Source organism: Haliotis rubra, unplaced genomic scaffold, assembly GCF_003918875.1.
Source record: "Haliotis rubra isolate DU_JTF1 unplaced genomic scaffold, ASM391887v1 Scf24, whole genome shotgun sequence".
NCBI lineage: Eukaryota > Metazoa > Mollusca > Gastropoda > Lepetellida > Haliotidae > Haliotis > Haliotis rubra.
In genome coordinates this window covers 3,026,979-3,046,678 of record NW_025766447.1, presented here as the reverse complement: position 1 = coordinate 3,046,678, position 19,700 = coordinate 3,026,979, and the positions used below count along the sequence as shown (strand labels likewise).

The following is a 19,700-nucleotide window of genomic DNA, read 5'->3' as shown; positions in this document are numbered from 1 at the left end:
AGTTATATAAACTTGACCTTTGTTCTGCGGGGGAGGGAGGAGAATGCGTTGTCCACCCTCGCGGATATGGGGCCATTGAGGAAACGCTTAAACCTCGCGCACACGCCCGTGTAAGTGGAAAGCGAATATCATCTGGTCAAATGACACGGGAAACAAGAAATGCTTGTGTTTGATTGGGTCAGGGCAAGTGTGCGTTACAAGGTCAACAGTTGGTTGTTACAGAAGTAATTTTACCGTATTGCTATTTCCTAAAAACAAGCGAAACTAGTTGGCCCACGTGGTAGTAATACATCATCAAAACTTTCATAGTGATAGTAAACGTCTGTGTATAAACTTAAGAAAAGCGCATTTATAATTGTCGTCATAGTGTTATACTTTAGCAGAAAGAATACAAAACCAACTTTCAGCTGATTGATTATTTATGTACATCAGTATGTAAACGTGGAATAACTAGCTATATTTATTCATTAATAAATGGACTTGTGCTGATCCTAGTCAGAATTGGTCTTCAGAAAGCCATGAAAGTCGTCAGAGGGATGTGGTTAACGTGAGCAGGTGCTCAGAAACCCTGAGGGATGTGGTTAACGTGACCAGGTGCTCAGAAACCCTGACATGGTTGATGCATGTCATCGTATTCCAGTTGGGTAGGTCGATGATCATGATATCAGTCACTGGATTGTCTGTAACTCGATTGTTTCATGGAATATTGCCGAGTTAGGCCATTCACATGACATGCATGCCTTAGCAATAACTCCTGTTAGCTGTGTCCAAAAAAGTATCTTCAGTTTTACGGCTTCTTATACCGACCAATTTGTATGGAACTCCATGAACAGCAAGGCATCAAGGGTCGTTAAACAGTTTACAGTAATCTATGAGTGAGTGAATGAGTTTAGGTTTACGCAGCTTTTAGCAATATTCCAGCAATATCACGGCGGGGGACATAAGAAATGAGTAATATATGAAGCCTGGAAAGGCGCGTTATAAATATTCTTCATAAAGATTTTTATCAATTAATCAAATCAAAATCTGTTCAATCGATTTCCAACTGTGGTTTCAATTTTGAGGGTCAGTTAACCGGTTATAGTTTAGCTGATTCGTGTGTCTCGGTGTGTTGACTGTTTCAACTGAAGAGGGGAGATAATCCACGTCATGAGTAGATAAAATATGGAAATCTTGGTGAACATATACTGACCAAAAGGTCAGGCACCATTTATATGTGTTGGATTGCTCCATGAAATTGTTTGCTCAGTCAACACTGAAAAAATATATCCCAAAATATTTAGAATCCCCCAACTATTTTTGTTCAGTATGTTGTTACTTCTGGGAAGACAAGACGCTAACAGCACAGTTTTTGGTTGATGTCTGGTTTAATGATAACCACAATATATTGATAAATAACCTATTACCAAATCCACAAACATTAAACCAGATTTAAAATACTTTCTTCAGTTTCATGGGAATTTCGCATCTTAATTTACTCTGACGTTTCCATCTGACGTTGTACCCCTTTCCCACTTATAGATGTAAGTTGATTTCTGTAATGATCTATTCACATATTGTTCTCCTTATTCTGCCATTTACGCCAGTGGGTTCTGTTTCGGTAGACAGACGAGACATTTTATTTCCTGGCGTTGACGTTTGAGGCGTCCAACGTTGTGACTAAATTACAACGTTTACGACATACACTGTCTCCGACATCCCGACATGTACATTCCATGCGAGGTGATAAAATGTCCAAGAGGTAGTTTAATCTTCTTTAAATTTAGTGTTATTCTTACAGAGCCTAAAATCAATAAATGGTTTGGAATTTAGATTCGACATACAGCTTGCATCGCCACTTAAAAGATTATAAGATTTGGGGACGTGCACTATTCTTATCTGTATTTAATCTGAGCAACGCGAAACAATCCGCCTCTTTCTTAATCACAGTGTCCTATTGTGTTTCTTCGGCAGATGAAACCCATCCAGACAATGGATACCCGCTTATTCGACTAATTATCCACCCTTGTGACCTGACCGGAAACCCAAGATGAAGAACCCTGGATGATCTTAGAATCGTGTTTAGATCAAGTTTTTGGTCTAGCACATCGCGATAAGTAGGATTTGACTTTTATTATTCTCGTGGTTGTCTGAAGGTTAGAGATTGCCTATCTTATTCAGTTACGTCGCTTATCACTGGAAAACACACGGCCACTTAAAATTGGTTACTCTTCTGTGTTCCCATATTAAACACACGACCAAACTCTAAATAGTCGGATCTAACAGGCTTTTGGCATATAAAGGCTCTTTGTGTTCCGTTTCATATCCTCTAGTCACGACAGATCACATATATGCGGCTGGATATGACGCATGTTGGACATAAATCACTGTGGCGTCATTTGACATGTGGCATCTTCCTCTCATATTGTTTACCCGTTGTCATGGATATGCAGTGCGTGACAAGTAAAAGTTCCCGATGGTGCAACTTCACCTTATCAGTACAGATAATTAGGTGTACTTCGCTTCATTGAACTAAGCATGATTGTATGACGTAGTTACCCACACTGGGAGGAGTCGCTAGTACTGAGCCATCACCAACACTTCTTCTACTACAATATTCAGTATCTACTGCTGCTTCGTGGTACCTCCATATACTGTCAGTCAACAACTGCTACGACGACTAATACTGCTGCCACTTCTTCTATTACCTCTACTACTTCTATATCTGCTTATACTTCTCCTTCTACAACCTCCCCCTTAAATGCTACTTATAGTACAACCACACTGTACATGCTACAACCTCCCCCTTAAATGCTACTTATAGTACAACCACACTGTACATGCTACAACCTCCCCCTTAAATGCTACTTATAGTACAGCCACACTGTACATGCTACAACCTCCCCCTTAAATGCTACTTATAGTACAACCACACTGTACATGCTACAACTCCCCCTTAAATGCTACTTATAGTACAACCACACTGTACATGCTACAACCTCCCCCTTAAATGCTACTTATAGTACAACCACACTGTACATGCTACAACCTCCCCCTTAAATGCTACTTATAGTACAGCCACACTGTACATGCTACAACTCCCCTTAAATGCTACTTATAGTACAACCACACTGTACATGCTACAACCCCCCTTTAAATGCTACTTATAGTACAGCCACACTGTACATGCTACAACCTCCCCTTAAATGCTACTTATAGTACAACCACACTGTACATGCTACAACCTCCCTTTAAATGCTACTTATAGTACAGCCACACTGTACATGCTACAACCTCCCCCTTAAATGCTACTTATAGTACAACCACACTGTACATGCTACAACCTCCCCTTAAATGCTACTTATAGTACAGCCACACTGTACATGCTACAACCTCCCCCTTAAATGCTACTTATAGTACAGCCACACTGTACATGCTACAACCTCCCCCTTAAATGCTACTTATAGTACAACCACACTGTACATGCTACAACCTCCCCCTTAAATGCTACTTATAGTACAACCACACTGTACATGCTACAACCTCCCCTTAAATGCTACTTTATAGTACAGCCACACTGTACATGCTACAACTTCCTTTAAATGCTACTTTATAGTACAACCACACTGTACATGCTACAACCCTCCCCTTAAATGCTACTTATAGTACAACCACACTGTACATGCTACTTCCCTTAGTACTACTTTATAGTACACACACTGTACATGCTACAACCTCCCCCTTAAATGCTACTTATAGTACAACCACACTGTACATGCTACAACCTCCCCCTTAAATGCTACTTATAGTACAACCACACTGTACATGCTACAACTTCCCCCTTAAATGCTACTTATAGTACAGCCACACTGTACATGCTACAACCTCCCCCTTAAATGCTACTTATAGTACAACCACACTGTACATGCTACAACTTCCCCCTTAAATGCTACTTATAGTACAACCACACTGTACATGCTACAACTCCCCCTTAAATGCTACTTATAGTACAGCCACACTGTACATGCTACAACCTCCCCTTAAATGCTACTTATAGTACAACCACACTGTACATGCTACAACCTCCCCTTAAATGCTACTTTATAGTACAACCACACTGTACATGCTACAACCTCCCATTAAATGCTACTTATAGTACAAAACCACACTGTACATGCTACAACCTCCCCTTAAATGCTACTTATAGTACAACCACACTGTACATGCTACAACCTCCCCCCTTAAATGCTACTTATAGTACAGCCACACTGTACATGCTACAACCCTCCCCCTTTAAATGCTACTTATAGTACAACCTCACTGTACATGCTACAACCTCCCCCTTTAAATGCTACTTATAGTACAACCACACTGTACATGCTACAACCTCCCCTTAAATGCTACTTATAGTACAGCCACACTGTACATGCTACAACTCCCCTTTAAATGCTACTTATAGTACAGCCACACTGTACATGCTACAACCTCCCCCTTAAATGCTACTTATAGTACAGCCACACTGTACATGCTACAACCTCCCCCTTAAATGCTACTTATAGTACAACCACACTGTACATGCTACAACCTCCCCTTAAATGCTACTTATAGTACAGCCACACTGTACATGCTACAACTCCTCTTAAATGCTACTTATAGTACAGCCACACTGTACATGCTACAACCTCCCCTTAAATGCTACTTATAGTACAACCACACTGTACATGCTACAACTCCCCTTAAATGCTACTTATAGTACAAACCACACTGTACATGCTACAACTCCCCTTTAAATGCTACTTATAGTACAACCACACTGTACATGCTACAACTCCCTTAAATGCTACTTATAGTACAGCCACACTGTACATGCTACAACCTCCCTCTTTAAATGCTACTTATAGTACAACCACACTGTACATGCTACAACTCCCCCTTAAATGCTACTTATAGTACAGCCACACTGTACATGCTACAACCTCCCCCTTAAATGCTACTTATAGTACAGCCACACTGTACATGCTACAACTCCCCCTTAAATGCTACTTATAGTACAACCACACTGTACATGCTACAACTCCCCCTTAAATGCTACTTATAGTACAACCACACTGTACATGCTACAACTCCCCCTTAAATGCTACTTATAGTACAGCCACACTGTACATGCTACAACCTCCCCCTTAAATGCTACTTATAGTACAACCACACTGTACATGCTACAACTCCCCCTTAAATGCTACTTATAGTACAGCCACACTGTACATGCTACAACCTCCCCCTTAAATGCTACTTATAGTACAACCACACTGTACATGCTACAACCTCCCCTTTAAATGCTACTTTTATAGTACAACCACACTGTACATGCTACAACCTCCCAATCTTAAATGCTACTTACTTCTATAGTACAGCCACACTGTACATGCTACAACCTCCCCTTAAATGCTACTTATAGTACAGCCACACTGTACATGCTACAACCTCCCCTCTTAAATGCTACTTATAGTACAACCACACTGTACATGCTACAACCTCCCCCTTAAATGCTACTTCTTATAGTACAACCACACTGTACATGCTACAACCTCCCCTTAAATGCTACTTATAGTACAGCCACACTGTACATGCTACAACCTCCCCTTAAATGCTACTTATAGTACAACCACACTGTACATGCTAGAACCTCCCCTTAAATGCTACTTATAGTACAGCCACACTGTACATGCTACAACTGCTACTTATAGTACAACCACACTGTACATGCTACAACCCCCTTAAATGCTACTTATAGTACAGCCACACTGTACATGCTACAACCTCCCCTTAAATGCTACTTATAGTACAGCCCACACTGTACATGCTACAACCTCCCCCTTAAATGCTACTTATAGTACAACCACACTGTACATGCTACAACTTCCCCTTAAATGCTACTTATAGTACAACCACACTGTACATGCTACAACTCCCCTTAAATGCTACTTATAGTACAGCCACACTGTACATGCTACAACCTCCCCTTTAAATGCTACTTTATAGTACAGCCACACTGTACATGCTACAACCTCCCCTTAAATGCTACTTATAGTACAACCACACTGTACATGCTACAACCTCCCCTTAAATGCTACTTATAGTACAACCACACTGTACATGCTACAACCTCCCCCTTAAATGCTACTTATAGTACAACCACACTGTACATGCTACAACCTCCCCCTTAAATGCTACTTATAGTACAGCCACACTGTACATGCTACAACTTTTACAACTACAACTAAAACTTACCTACTTCTAATTCTTCGATTACTATTGGTGCACCTCACCGTCTCCAAAATATGCAGATCGGTGCTCGTGAGGTCAATCACCTGATTTTCCGGTCCAGACCGCCGCCATATAGCGGGGATATTGCTGAGAGCGGCGTTAAACATCAAACAAACACAATTACTACCATACTACTACTACTACTACTACTACTACTACTACTACTGTAGAATGTCTCCATATATCTTGTTCTGACATTCTGACTAATTTTTATCCCTGCGATAAACAATCTTTCAACAAACTATGAGCTTAAATTGGTCAGTCTCAACACCCTGATACCCTACATAAGATTCAGTGTGAAGAAAGTGTAGATGTATCTACACTAGAAGGTGCACATGGATTAATTGCGTCAAACGTGATATCCCGATAGTTAGAGTTAGTTGGATTGCTGGTGAGACTTATAGTACCATGTTATGCTGTACGCTGCTTTAACAGCATGAATTCCGCAATGCATATACAACGCATGGAGTCAACGGTGTGTGGAATCTAGGACCGCTTGATTCGCTCACACTCAAAGGGGCGGAGTGTATGGTCTTTGAAGGCCCAGATTGGGATCTGCCAAATGCACCAGTGTAGAATAATTTAGTTAAATTAAGTCGTGTATTGCCTAGCTAAATGGCCACTCTGTACGTGGGACTACCGGGTGCTCCGACTGCTCGGGTGAATTTCCGACAAAGGGTAGGTGTTTTATTGTCATATAATTTGCAGGTTTGGGCCGTAAACAGGCTACGTGTTACAGTATTGACACTTGTGTTTATTCTGTCAACTCTTGCACGGTCCGTGTTTTCTCGGGCCGTAAACATGGTACGTGTTACAGTACTGACACTTGTGTTTATTCTATCAACACTTTCACGGTCCTTGTGAATCCGTGTTTTTCTACAGACTTCGGTCGTAAACATGGTACGTGTTACAGTACTGACACTTGTGTTTATTCTATCAACACTTTCACGGTCCTTGTGAATCCGTGTTTTTCTACAGACTTCGGTCGTAAACATGGTACGTGTTACAGTACTGACACTTGTGTTTATTCTATCAACACTTTCACGGTCCTTGTGAATCCGTGTTTTCTACAGACTTCGGTCGTAAACATGGTACGTGTTACAGTATTGACACTCGTGTTTATTCCATCAACACTTTCACGGTCCTTGTGAATCTGTGTTTTTCTGTACACTTTGGCCGTAAAAATGACACGTGTTACAGTATTGACACTCATGTTCATTTTATCAAAACTTGCACAATCTGTGATACGGATGTGACTACCCTTACGTGTCTAGTGTTTTTATTACATTTAAATAGCAAAAACTTCAGGTAGAGTTTTGCCATGTATATTGATCACTTAAAGTAAGGAGCGTGAGAGTGAGAGAGAGAATGAGAGAGTGAGAGTGATAGCTTCGTGCCTATCCACTACTGACACATTCAAACTATCACTTAAATTTGATTAAGGGGACGTACGTGGCTGGTCCAGTAATCTAAGCTGCATCTGTTCGTTGTATAGAGTTATATCCCGTAACCATGCCTCAATCCGAATGTCCTAGGTTCGAATCCATTGATTGTAATTCTTGGTTTGTTAGCACCGATCAGAGTTCGTGACTTTCACTTGAGTGAATAACGTCAAGTCCCGAATCACTGTAGCTAAGACGCTTGGGTGTAACAGAAATAAAATTCAAAGAGACCAAATCTGTTATTAAGGAAAAAATGGTGCCGATTTGACAGGTTCTTGTGCAAGTGTCACTCATCATAAGCAAGCGTATGCTAAAGGATGAAAGAGCTTTCTCCGTGTTTTATAACCTTACATCATGTCATTATTATTTCAGTTTAATTAGAACCACGTAAGAGTATTAGTTACATTGCGTAATTTAAACTGACTTTAGCCCTCTGATACATGCATTAAACGTTAGACAACGTGAGTTGTATGTCATATCGTTTAGCAATGCTTTAGCACACATCAACCAATAAATATCTCCTCACCGACAAAACCAAGGCACCGGCTTTCATGATTTAGTTCCAAGTACTCTGCATTAAATTCATCTGTCACAGTTTTCTAGCTGACACAATTTATGGGCATGTCAATTTCCAGAAGAGTTCCCTTGCTAGCGACTGAGGGGGTATCTACTCATAAAGATATCGTGGACAGGAACAGAAAGCAAGCAGCTCTCGCCAATTAACCGTGGTCACCATAAACCATACGGTCGATAAAAGGTTCAATATTTTTCTATCGTTGACTATCTAAACCGTATTTATTACAACAACACGAGCTAAATGGCCTGTAAGCGTTTCCTATTCAGTTTAAATCAAAGTACAATGTTTGCCTATTCATTGTAATGTCGGGGTTCTGAGTTAGTAATCAGCCGTGTATGCCATGTGGACATAGGAGTTATTAAGTGGATTTAGATGGAAACAGGCAACAAGTGGGCACGGAGCATGCGCAGAATGATTATCTGATCACCTGGATGTGATCGCTACCGCAGTTCGATGTTTGTTCATGAAGGAGATTGCAGTTATATAATCAGTACTATTTTTTTAATTTGTATTGGGCTTTATTGTCTGGTTTCTATGATTTTAGTATCTAACCTGTTATTGATAAGAATCTTATACACGCAGATACTATTTATTATATAACACATACGCTCTTGAGCTCTTTCAGTATTTTTCAACTTGCTTCGGTATTTTCGTTAAGCATTCGACATGAACTCCTGTACTCTCGTCAATCCTACCATTGTATTATCATGGCTCGTAGTTTCGTCAAGCATTCACTCATTACACCTAATATCCTATAGAGAAACTGGCAACATGCGTTACCACACCTGTGTAGATGTCTTGAATATACTGTTAGCTATCTGAAAACAGACTGTCCGAGAAAAGAAAGTGTATATCCATGTTTAATGCTTACATTGAAACGAATAAGTAATGGTGGTTCGATGGGAGATGTATCTGATAGGGTTCCATAGTTGAGTTTTGGACCTAAAGATTACAGTTTTCACACTCATAATATTTTGATTTGATGAGGTTAATTTTTGGTTCAAATCACATTTTCAAATGTATTCTTTCTTTCGCCTGTTTATCTAAACACATTTAGACCTGGATACCACCGCCTGTAGCCTTCCCTTCACACATCCAGTTGATGGACGACATGTGATGGTTTCTTGTCGTTCCAGTATGAAATTAAAGTGACTACTGCCTTTTACCAGTAACACCACACACGACTGTTCCAACAATAATTTACCCACTAGACATTACCAGCAACACCACACACGACTGTTCCAACAATAATTTACCCACTAGACATTACCAGCAACACCACACACGACTTTCCCCACAATAATTTACCAACTAGACATTACCAGCAACACCACACACGACTGTCCCAACAATACTTTACCCACTAGACATTACCAGTAACATCACACACGACTTTCCCCAGAATAATCTACCTACTAGACATTACCAACAACACCACACACGACTTTCCCCAAAATAATTTACCCACTAGACATTACCAACAACACCACACACGACTTTCCACACAATAATTTACCAACTAGACATTAGCAGTAACACCACACACGACTTTCCCCACAATAATTTACCCACTAGACATTACCAACAACATCACACACGACTTTCCCCACAATAATTTACCAACTAGACATTACCAAGAACAGCACACATAATTTACCCACTTTCCCAACACACTTTTTCCCCACAATAATTTACCAACTAGACATTACCAGCAACACCACACACGACTTTCCCCACAATAATTTACCTACTAGACATTACCAGTAACACCACACACGAGTTTCCCCACAATAATTTACCAACTAGACATTACCAGCAACAACACATACGACTTTCCCCACAATAATTTACCCACTAGACATTACCAGTAACATCACACACGACCTTTCTTCCCACAATAATTTACCCACTAGACATTACCAGTAACATCACACACGACTTTCCCCACAATAATTTACCCACTAGACATTACCAGCAACGCCACATACGACTTTCCCTACAATAAATTACCAACTAGACATTACCAGTAACATCACACACGACTTTCCCAAGAATAATTTACCGACTAGACATTACCAGCAGCACCACATACGACTTTCCCCACAATAATTCACCCACTAGACATTACCAACAACACCACACACGACTTTCCCCACAATAATTTACCAACTAAACATGACAAGTAACATCACATACGACTTTCCCCACAAAAATTTACCAACTAGACATTACCAGTAACATAACATACGACTTTCCCAACAATAATTTACCCACTAGACATTACCATTAACATCACATACGACTTTCCCCACAATAATTTACCTACTAGACATTACCAACAACAGCACACACGACTTTCCCCACAATAATTTACCAACTAAACATGACAAGTAACATCACACACGACTTTCCCCACAAAAATTTACCAACTAGACATTACCAGTAACATAACATACGACTTTCCCAACAATAATTTACCCACTAGACATTACCATTAACATCACATACGACTTTCCCCACAATAATTTACCCACTAGACATTACCAGCAACACTACACACGACTTTCCCCACAATAATTTACCCACTAGACATTACCAGTAACATCACACACGACTTTCCCCGCAATACTGTACCCACTAAACACACTAGACATTACCAGTGACACCACACACGACTTTCCCAACAATAATTTACCCACTAAACCCACTAGACATTACCAACAACACCACACACGACTTTCCCAAAATAATTTACCCACTAGACATTACCAACAACACCACACACGACTTTCCCCACAATAATTTACCTACTAGACATTACCAGTAACATCACACACGACTTTTCCCACAATAATTTACCCACTAGACATTCCCAACAACACCACACACGACTTTCCCCACTAGAATTTACCAACTGAACACGCTAGACATTACCAACAACACCACACACGACTTTCCCCACAATAATTTACCCACTAAACCCACTAGACATTACCAACAACACCACACACGACTTTCCCCACAATAATTTACCAACTAGACATTACCAGCAACACCACACACGACTTTCCCCACAATAATTTACCCACTAGACATTACCAGTAACATCCCACACGACTTTCCCCACAATAATTTACCTACTAGACATTACCAACAACACAACACACGACTTTCCCTACTATAATTGACCAACTAAAAACACTAGACATTACCAACAACACTACACACGACTTTCTTTCCCACAATAATTTACCCACTAGACATTACCAGTAACACACACACACGACTTTCCCCACAATAATTTACCCACTAGACATTACCAACAACACAACACACGACTTTCCCCACAATAATTTACCAACTAGACATTACCAACAACACCACACACGACTTTCCCCACAATAATTTACCCACTAGACATTACCAACAACACAACACACGACTTTCCCCACTATAATTTACCAACTAAACACACTAGACATTACCAACAACACTACACACGACTTTCCCCACAATAATTTACCTACTAGACATTACCAACAACACAACACACGACTTTCCCCACTATAATTTACCAACTAAACACACTAGACATTACCAACAACACTACACACGACTTTCCCCCACAATAATTTACCTACTAGACATTACCAACAACACAACACACGACTTTCCCTACTATAATTGACCAACTAAAAACACTAGACATTACCAACAACACTACACACGACTTTCCCCACAATAATTTACCCACTAGACATTACCAGCAACACCAAACACGACTTTCCCCACAATAATTTACCCACTAGACATTACCAACAACACAACACACGACTTTCCCCACAATAATTTACCAACTAGACATTACCAACAACACCACACACGACTTTCCCACAATAATTTACCCACTAGACATTACCAACAACACAACACACGACTTTCCCCACTATAATTTACCAACTAAACACACTAGACATTACCAACAACACTACACACGACTTTCCCCACAATAATTTACCCACTAGACATTACCAGTTATACCACACACGACTTTCCCCACAATAATTTACCCACTAGACATTACCAGTAACATCACACACGACTTTCCCCACAATACTTTACCCACTAAACACACTAGACATTACCAACAACACTACACACGACTTTCCCCACAATAATGTACCCACTTAACCCACTAGACATTACCAACAACACCACACACGACTTTCCCCACAATAATTTACCCACTAGACATTACCAACAACACAACACACGACTTTCCCCACTATAATTTACCAACTAAACACACTAGACATTACCAACAACACTAAACACGACTATCCCCACAATAATTTACCCACTAAACATTACCAGTAACATCACACACGACTTTCCCCGCAATACTTTACCCACTCAACACATTAGACATTACCAGTGACACCACACACGACTTTCCCAACAGTAGTTTACCCACTAAACACACTAGACATTACCAACAACACCACACACGACTTTCCCCACAATAATTTACCCACTAAACACACTAGACATTACCAACAACACCACACACGACTTTCCCCACAATAATTTACCCACTAGACATTACCAACAACACCACACACGACTTTCCCCACAATAATTTACCCACTAGACTTTACCAGTTATACCACACGCGACTGTCTCCACAATACTTTACCTACTAGACCTTTCCAACAGAATTCTAACTATACGACGTTACTAACTAGATGCTGCCCTAAAACTTCACCTAAATTACTTTACCAACGAGGTTTTACCCACTGGGCCTAAACCATATGACTTTTCCCACAATACTTTACCCACAAGCCTCCTCACTGACCAGGTAAGTCGACTTGTAGACCCACAGTATGCGCAGGACCAAAACCGTACAGACATATATGGTGTCTTCAATTGCTTGAAGTTTGATTTGATGATGAATAAATCTAACTATATAACTGATGACAGTAATCAATGCAGGTTTGGATTCTAAAATCTCTTATTGAATATGATTCCGAACGTTCAGCAAGATATTGAATATGACAGCATGATTAATGTAGGATATAGATTATTGTGAAATAAGTCGATTCACCATCAAGTCTGAATATCAGCATCCCTCCCTTGGTAGACGGACACAGTAGGTCTAGTATCCGCATCCCTTGGGCACATCACAAGCCTATAATCGGTTCGATATGGTTCTCGGATTGTCATACTCGTGCTCGTGTTTTTAAGTGAAGCGGTAAGCTTGTAAGACCTGCATCAGTTCGGGTTTTGCCAGTATCAGTCTTACACGCTGATATAACGGGGAAGATGTTCACTACGCTACTCCCTGCCATGGCTACCCGAGATGGTGGGAAGGTAGGGGAGAGTGGGGTGAGATAGTGGTGAGATGGTGGGGAGAGTAGGGGAGAGTGGGAGATGGTGGGAAGGTAGGTGAGAGGGGTGAGATGGGGACGGTGGGAAGTGGGGTGAGGGTGGTGTGAGATGGAGAGTAGGGTGAGATGGCTGGTGAGAAAGTAGGTGTGAGATGGTGGGAAGGTAGGTGGAGAGTGGGGTGAGATGGTGGGGGAAGGTAGGGAGAGTGGGGTGAGATGGCTGGTGGGAAGGTAGGGGAGAGTGGGGTGAGATGGTGGGACGGTGGGGAGGTAGTGAGGAGGGAAGGTGGGGGAAGTGGGGTGAGATGGTGGGAAGGTAGGGGGAGTGGGGTGAGATGGATGGTTAGAAGGTAGGAGGGGTGAGGAATGGTGAGAGAGGTAGGGGGAGTGGGTTGAGGTAGGGGAGTGGGGGTGAGATGGTGAGATGGTAGGGGAGAGTGGGGGGAGATTGGGGAGGAGTGGGGTGAGATGGCTGGTGGGAAAGTAGGTGAGAGTGGTGTGAGGATGGTGGGAAGGTAGGGGAGAGTGGGGTGAGATGGTGGGAAGGTAGGGGAGGTGGGGTGAGATGGATGGTTAGAAGGTAGGGGGTGAGTGGGGGTGAGATGGTGGGACGGTAGGGAGAGTGGGTGTGAGATGGTGGGAAGGTAGGGAGGAGAGTGGGGGTGAGATGGTGGGAAGGTAGGGGTGAGTGGGGTGAGATGGATGGTTAGAAGGTAGGGGTGAGGAGTGGGGTGAGATGATGGTGGGAAGGTAGGGGGAGGAGTGGGGTTGAGAGATGGGTGGGAAGGTAGGTGAGGTGGTGAGATGGTGGGAAAGGCTAGGGGAGAGTGGGGTGAGATGGTGGGAAGGTAGGGGAGAGGAGAGTGGGGTGAGATGGCTGAAGGTAGGGGGAGAGTGGGGTGAGATGGATGGTTAGAAGGTAGGGAGAGTGGGGAGGATGGATGGTTAGAGAAGGTGACAGACAGAGATGGATGGTTAGGAAGGTAGGGGAGAGTAGGGTGAGATGGTGGGAAGGTAGGGGAGAGTGTAGGGAGAGTGAGGTGGTGGGAAGGTAGGGGAGTGAGGGTGAGATGGTGGGAAGGTAGGGAGAGTGGGTTGAGATGGTGGGAAGGTAGGGGAGAGTGGGGTTAGATTGATGGTGGGAGGCAGGCAGGGGAGAGTGAGATGGCTGTTAGGAAGGTAGGGAGTGTAGGGTGAGAGATGGACGGTGGGAAGGTAGGGGAGAGTAGGGTGAGATGGTGGGAAGGTAGGAGAGAGTGAGATGGCTGGTGGGAAGGTAGGGGAGAGCGGGGTGAGATGGTTGGTGGGAAGGTAGTTGAGAGTGAGATGGCTGTTAGGAAGGTAGGGGAGCGTAGGGTTAGATGGATGGTGGGAAGGTAGGGGAGAGTGGGGTGAGGTGGTGGGAAGGTAGGGTGAGTGGGTTGAGTTAGTTGAGATTGAGATGTCATAGGGATGTTTCAGAGTGGAAAGAGGGGTTTGAGTTAGGTGAGGTTTAGGTGGGAAGGCTGAGGAAAGAAGAGAGAGAGTGTAGGTTAGGTGAGGTGGATGTGTTGACGTTGAGAAATGGAGAGAGGGGATGAGTTAGGGGAGATGATGGAGGGAAGTTGAGGAATATGCACAGATTGTGCTCACAAGTAGCGAGATAGTGTGTAGGAAAGTAAGGGGCAGAAACAGGTGGTGGTAAAGTAAGTAGGTGCCAGAGTGTGTAGTGGGAATGGGGGCTCGAGTGCTACAAACGCTCCTGCAGTAGAAGAACTGGAGAGGGTTTTACGGCATAACTGCACCCGAAGATTGACCGTCACATGCACTATAAATGGACCCGAAGATTGACCGTCACATGCACTGTAAATGCACCCGAAGATTGACCGTCTCATGCACTATAACTGCACCCGAAGATTGACCGTCACATGCACTATAAATGCACCCGAAGATTGACCGTCTCATGCACTGACAGATGCAGTCCTCCTACGTGATGCGGGATTGCATGAATAATTAACAACAGCATCAAAACAAAACAACAGCCACAGCAACGACATCACTGAGTAACAGGTCTGCACCAGCCTCATGTGCACACGTGCACGACACGAGCTGCCGATGACATTTCATACGGCAATACACGTGACAGCCGGGATCTAACTTCTTCACAACAGCTGAGATGCCGACTTTAATCCACGTGTCACAGCAAAATAAATTTTGAAACATTTACAGCATGTCATTCATAAAATTGCCATTGAAGCCAGTTTCAAATATCGTTTAATATCTGAATTAACTGGCTTGCTAAACATTTCTGCAAATAAGAGTTTATAACATGTGCAAGTTTGTCAACATTTCTGACTTTTCATCCGGTCTAAGAGCTTATCACTAAATGTGACAAATTCACAAATACTCCGGTAGCACTTGTACTTTAGCCCTCTTGACAGACATTCACAGAACCCCCGGCCTCTCTACAGCCTTACCATTCCGAGATGATCGTTACACTAGTGTTAGGATAAGGACACATGGTTTACCAACGCGGTAGAGCTCTATGCAGTGATATGTCTCAATGCATGTGACACAACATTGCAATCAGCAATCACACTCGACTAATATACATGTCGCTTTGAATGAAAGGGAGAAATTTGAAAATTTCAACATTTTCGCAATTAACTTGTATTGAAGTTACTTTTTTGCAAAAATCAACAGGTTTGAGGAAGGCATAAATGCTGTATGCATGTATATTTGTAAATTAAAGCGAGCTGGGGAACTACCTCCCTACCAACAAACATACAGGCCTCTACACAATGCAGGAGCCGATCTCGACTAGATCGATGTTGGAATTCGGAAGCTGCCTTGGATATACCGTTAATCGTCCCCTAAAGTGCCCTGGACATCTTCTTTCAGAGTCTATGTTGTCAAGACGGCCCCGACCAGCTGGCTGATGGATGTCCAGTAACGGCAAACTCGACGTCAGCGGGGAATGTCGACCTCCAAAATGGGACTGGCCAGTTGAAGATTTGAGTGTAGAAGTCAATGACGCTATCCCTTCGCTTGATTGGACCTGAGTGAGAGAGCCTCACCGACTAACAATAAGCGCCTGATGGTCTTAAATCTACCTTGTATGGACAATGGTTATCACACGTTTCTGTGGAGTACACATGCAACAGACATAAGGTACGTCAATAGCTTGCATATACTACAGTAGCATTGATTTAAAGGTGGCTTGTGTTTCCACGTCTTGTGTCGTTTCATAAAGATAAAACGACTATTTGTTGAGCGGCAAGAAGCGTTTTTTGCTGTAAACGTGTTTAGTTACGGGTTAGGGGATTACAAGACTCTTCCATGAATAATGACTGACGAATTTTACCTCTCATTTCACACGTCATGGGGTTGATTTCATTACAACAGTTATTCACGAAAGACCAGCCACTGATAATTATGTAAATCCCTCACTCTAGAACCCAGTCAAGCCATATCAGATCTGCCCACATGCTTTAATGTATTTAAAGTTGAATTAAATTGACATTGGAGATCAGTATAAAGTAGCCCCGATACAGCTTATAACACAGCGGTCTATTGCTTAATGTCTTACTGTTTTCACTGTAGGTAGGTAATAATGACTGATCATAGTATATCGATAAGGTGCTGATTGGGATTATCATCACGCCCTGTTGCACATATATAAACAGATATATGCCAGTTTGTATAGGCGTAATTAGCACTGGTAACTGTACGGTGTGATTGTACTGATATAACACCCGATAAGACAATGTCATTTAGGTACGTATACTGACATATTTGTACAAGATACCCATACGTATTCTGTGTGTCGTAATAAGTCTGTAATTCAAACAATATGCACTGATATAGAACGGGCCTCCCTCATCTCCCATGGTGGGGCTGTGGAAAGAAACACAATCCGCACGCGATGTGGTTTAACGTTGTCCTGGCTATAATAGCGTAGAGTTCAAACCTACACTGGGTGCAGTTCAACAAGTGTTTTAGATACTACTTATTGTGTATCGATCTGGGGACAAGTGCCCGTTCCCTTTGATAGCCGCGAGACTAGTCTGCAAGCCCGGCTCTGTGAGTGGGACCACGAATCTGTCTGGTGTAGACCCTAGTTTCTATATGCAGGTGTTTTCGTTTCGCCTGTGTTTAATGTAATCTACTTGTTTTCTGCTATGCATGGCAGTAATCGGGAAGCCAGGGTCCATTTCTTTTAAGTGTAAATCTCAGTTATCTTGACGTGTGATCGATTGGGGAGGAAAGGAGAGATACAAATCGACGGGAGAATATAGATTCCGCTTTCTCACCCAAATGTCATTCCCCCGACAAAGGATGAGGTGAAGGTTCCGAATCGAAGCAAAGCTGGCGGAAACACGTGGCCTCCGTTCTCTAACATGTATGTAAGTGATAGCGTGGAATAAGAACTTGAAGAGAACCGTGGGACAATGTCATGTCCAATGATGAACCATCCCTATGAATAGTTTATAGCTTTTTCTATATATCCATCAGGGTCACGGCCTTTTAAGTGCCCTGTATACTGCCCCATAACATGCCTACCGTCCTCGGCTGCGTTACGATGACTCAATCACCAGTAGAAGGGTTACATCACGGGATGGCCTCCGATGTGGCCTGATCGCCAGAACCTCGGTCCTCATTTGTACAGTCCCATACCCGTCACAATTGTGCACAAGCTGCTGTGTATTGACGGTTGAACTGTCTGCAGACTGTCATGCGATCCTCCCCGTCAGCTTGTGTGCCGTGATGTACGGGCCGGGTGAGTAACGGGTCATTGATACTACAGTAAAAACTGGAGTAAAACTCGGATACAATGGACACTGAGAAACATGTTTCCTGTCCCACTGTACATATGACGCGTTGCAGTCACTGACAAACGCCATCTCACCTTTACTAGAGATTGTCAGTCAGACCTTGGCAAAAGGGATACAACCTACCTGTAGCTTTTATACATATCTTCATTATCTATGGTGGAAATAGCTGAAATATATCAGTTTGCTATAACTGAAGGGCGGCTGGAAGTCCTGTCTTCCGAAATGTGTGAGTGCGTGAGTGAGTGCATGAATGAGTGAGTAAGTGTGTGCATGAGTGAGTGAGTGGGTGGGTAAGTGAATGTGCGTGTGAGTGAGATGGGGGTAAGACCGTTTAGAGTCGATGGCATACCATCTCGATATCATAATCTAGAGTGGATGACATACCATCTCAATATTATCATGTCGAGTGGGTGACATACCATCTCGATATCTTCATCTAGACTGGGTGACATACCATCTCGATATCTTCATCTAGACTGGGTGACATACCATCTCGATATCATCATGTAGAGTGGATGACATACCATCTCGATATCTTCATCTAGAATGGGTGACATACCATCTCGATATCATCATGTGGAGTGGATGGCAAACCATATCGATATCATCATTAAGAGTGGGTGACATATCATATCGATATCATCATCTAGACTGAGTGACCGATATTATCGTATAGAGCAGGTGACATTACATCTCAATATCATCATCTAAAGTGGATGATATATTATCTCGATATCATCATGTAGAGCGGGTGACATACCATCTCATGATAGAATGGGTGACATATCATCTCGATATCATCACGTAGAGTGGTTAACCGATATCATCATTATATAGTGTGCGACATACCACCTCGAAATCATCAGAGCAAGTGTTTCGCAGGACAGGATTGTCACAAACGCGTCGCATATCAACACATTTCGGAAACTACAATTGCACAGACTCACGTGCACATATCCAGTACACACTGATGTGTCCTGTGTTAGCCTCCAGGGATGAGGATCAATGCCCACTGTATTCCTCTTGTCCCGATGCGACTGTGCCTTCAAGCAGCCAATACATTCTTTACGTATGTGTTCATGACACATATGAGAACTGGTCTCCAGTTGTTGTTGGCACTGACATTGTGTTGCTATGGGATGTGTGAACATGTGATTTGATTTTCGGTTGCACGGTA

The 19,700-nt window shown here is 42.5% G+C and overlaps 2 protein-coding genes across 2 annotated transcripts in view; one reads left to right on the top strand and one right to left on the bottom strand.

Annotated features, from left to right (window-relative positions):
* Positions 1–13,672: 13,672 nt before the first annotated feature.
* LOC124278677 (extensin-like) lies at positions 13,673–18,671 on the bottom strand. Its single transcript, XM_046714448.1, has 2 exons — positions 18,647–18,671; positions 13,673–14,586 (listed from the first exon to the last, which is right to left on the bottom strand). Exons 1-2 carry the CDS (start codon positions 18,669–18,671, stop codon positions 13,673–13,675), a joined length of 939 nt encoding a protein of 312 aa, XP_046570404.1.
* Positions 16,286–19,700, top strand: part of LOC124278634 (sonic hedgehog protein A-like) — a 120,519-nt gene continuing 117,104 nt past the window's right edge. Inside the window, exon 1 of the mRNA XM_046714401.1 lies at positions 16,286–16,859. The gene's annotated coding sequence lies outside the window, so the exon portion shown is untranslated. The remainder of the gene's footprint in view (positions 16,860–19,700) is intronic.